This window comes from Calidris pugnax, unplaced genomic scaffold (assembly GCF_001431845.1).
Source record: "Calidris pugnax isolate Ruff unplaced genomic scaffold, ASM143184v1 scaffold1577, whole genome shotgun sequence".
Lineage (NCBI taxonomy): Eukaryota > Metazoa > Chordata > Aves > Charadriiformes > Scolopacidae > Calidris > Calidris pugnax.
The window spans coordinates 1-1,196 of record NW_015092041.1 but is presented as its reverse complement, the minus strand read 5'-3'; the positions used below and the strand labels follow the sequence as shown (position 1 = coordinate 1,196).

At 63.5% G+C, this 1,196-nt stretch overlaps 1 protein-coding gene across 1 annotated transcript in view; it reads right to left on the bottom strand.

Moving 5' to 3' along the window:
- INTS5 (integrator complex subunit 5) overlaps window positions 1–1,190 on the bottom strand; it is a gene marked incomplete at both ends in the record, with an annotated part of 2,979 nt that extends 1,789 nt beyond the window's left edge. The window contains one exon of the mRNA XM_014962203.1: window positions 1–1,190. Within this exon, the coding sequence (XP_014817689.1) occupies window positions 1–1,190 (1,190 nt within the window).
- Between the last annotated feature and the right edge of the window lie 6 nt (window positions 1,191–1,196).

Below are 1,196 nucleotides of genomic sequence, written 5' to 3'. Positions count from 1 at the left end.
GGGGGGGTGATAACGGAAGCCGGGGTGGCCGTATTGACCAAAAATTGTAAAATTCGATAAGCCCCCGCCGAAGTTTGGGAAAGGAGGTGAACCACCACCCCCAACATGTGATCCAGCTCCTCCCGGGGGAGGGGGGCGAAGTGTTGGTGGAGCTGGTTGAGGAGGGGGGGTTTGAGGGAATCCACCAATTCGGGGGTGACGGTGGCCAAGAGGGGGGGGGACATGAGGGCCAGCTGGAGGAGGAAAGGGACCGTGGCTTTTTGCTGCTGCTCCCTTCCCCCCCCCGCCCCCAAACTTTGATGAAACATCCTCAAAAGCTCTTGCTTGATGCTCCCGGAGTGACGAGAAGCCAAATGGCCTAAAATCCCCACCACCGAGGCGATTTTGGGGGGCCGTTTTTCCGGTTGAGGGGGGAGAGAGGCGACGAAAAGAGGGTCCCCCGTCGTGGTGGAAGACCCCCCCGTCCCTCCACCGACCCCCCCGTGGGCGCAGAAGTCCTTGAGGCCGCAGGAGAGGACGCGGTTGATGATGGTGGAGGGGAAGGAGGAGCCGATGTGAGCCACCACCCAGTCGAAATGGGGGGAGTGTTGGAGGGAGGTGTCCAGGAGGGCGTCCACGCAGGCGTCGGGCCCCCCCCCGATCATGGCGGACAGACACTGGGTATAAATCTCCATCAGGCTGCGGGTGGCTTCGCACGACATCCAGAGCTGCAGCAGCTCGTTCAGACTCGACGCTTGGGGCACCCCGTGACGCCCCGAATATTTGCTGCTCAACTGCCCCATCAGCTCGATGGACCAGGCCGAGACCAGCGGGGCCCAAGATTTGGGGTTGGCCCTCACGAATTCCCCCAAAACCTTTTGTACTTCTTGCACCACTTCTTCCAAACCTGACCCCCCACCCCCACCACCACCACCCCCGGGTGGAAGGGTGGTCCCTCCGCTGCTTGGGCGGTTGAAATGAGGGGATCCCCCCCCCAAATTTTCCCTCTGGAGGAGGTGGGAGCAGACCTGCTCGTCGAAGAGGAGGCGGAGGTGCTCCAGGGCGGCGTGTCGGGCCGGGGGGAGGCAGCGGAGGAGGAGGAGGGCGCAACGAGCGTGGTCCTTCAGCGACAGCTTCGTCCCCTGCACAGGGTCCACCCCGCTCAGGAAAGCCTTCACCTCCTGGGCCAGCTCCTGGGCGCTGGGGGGAGGGGGGAA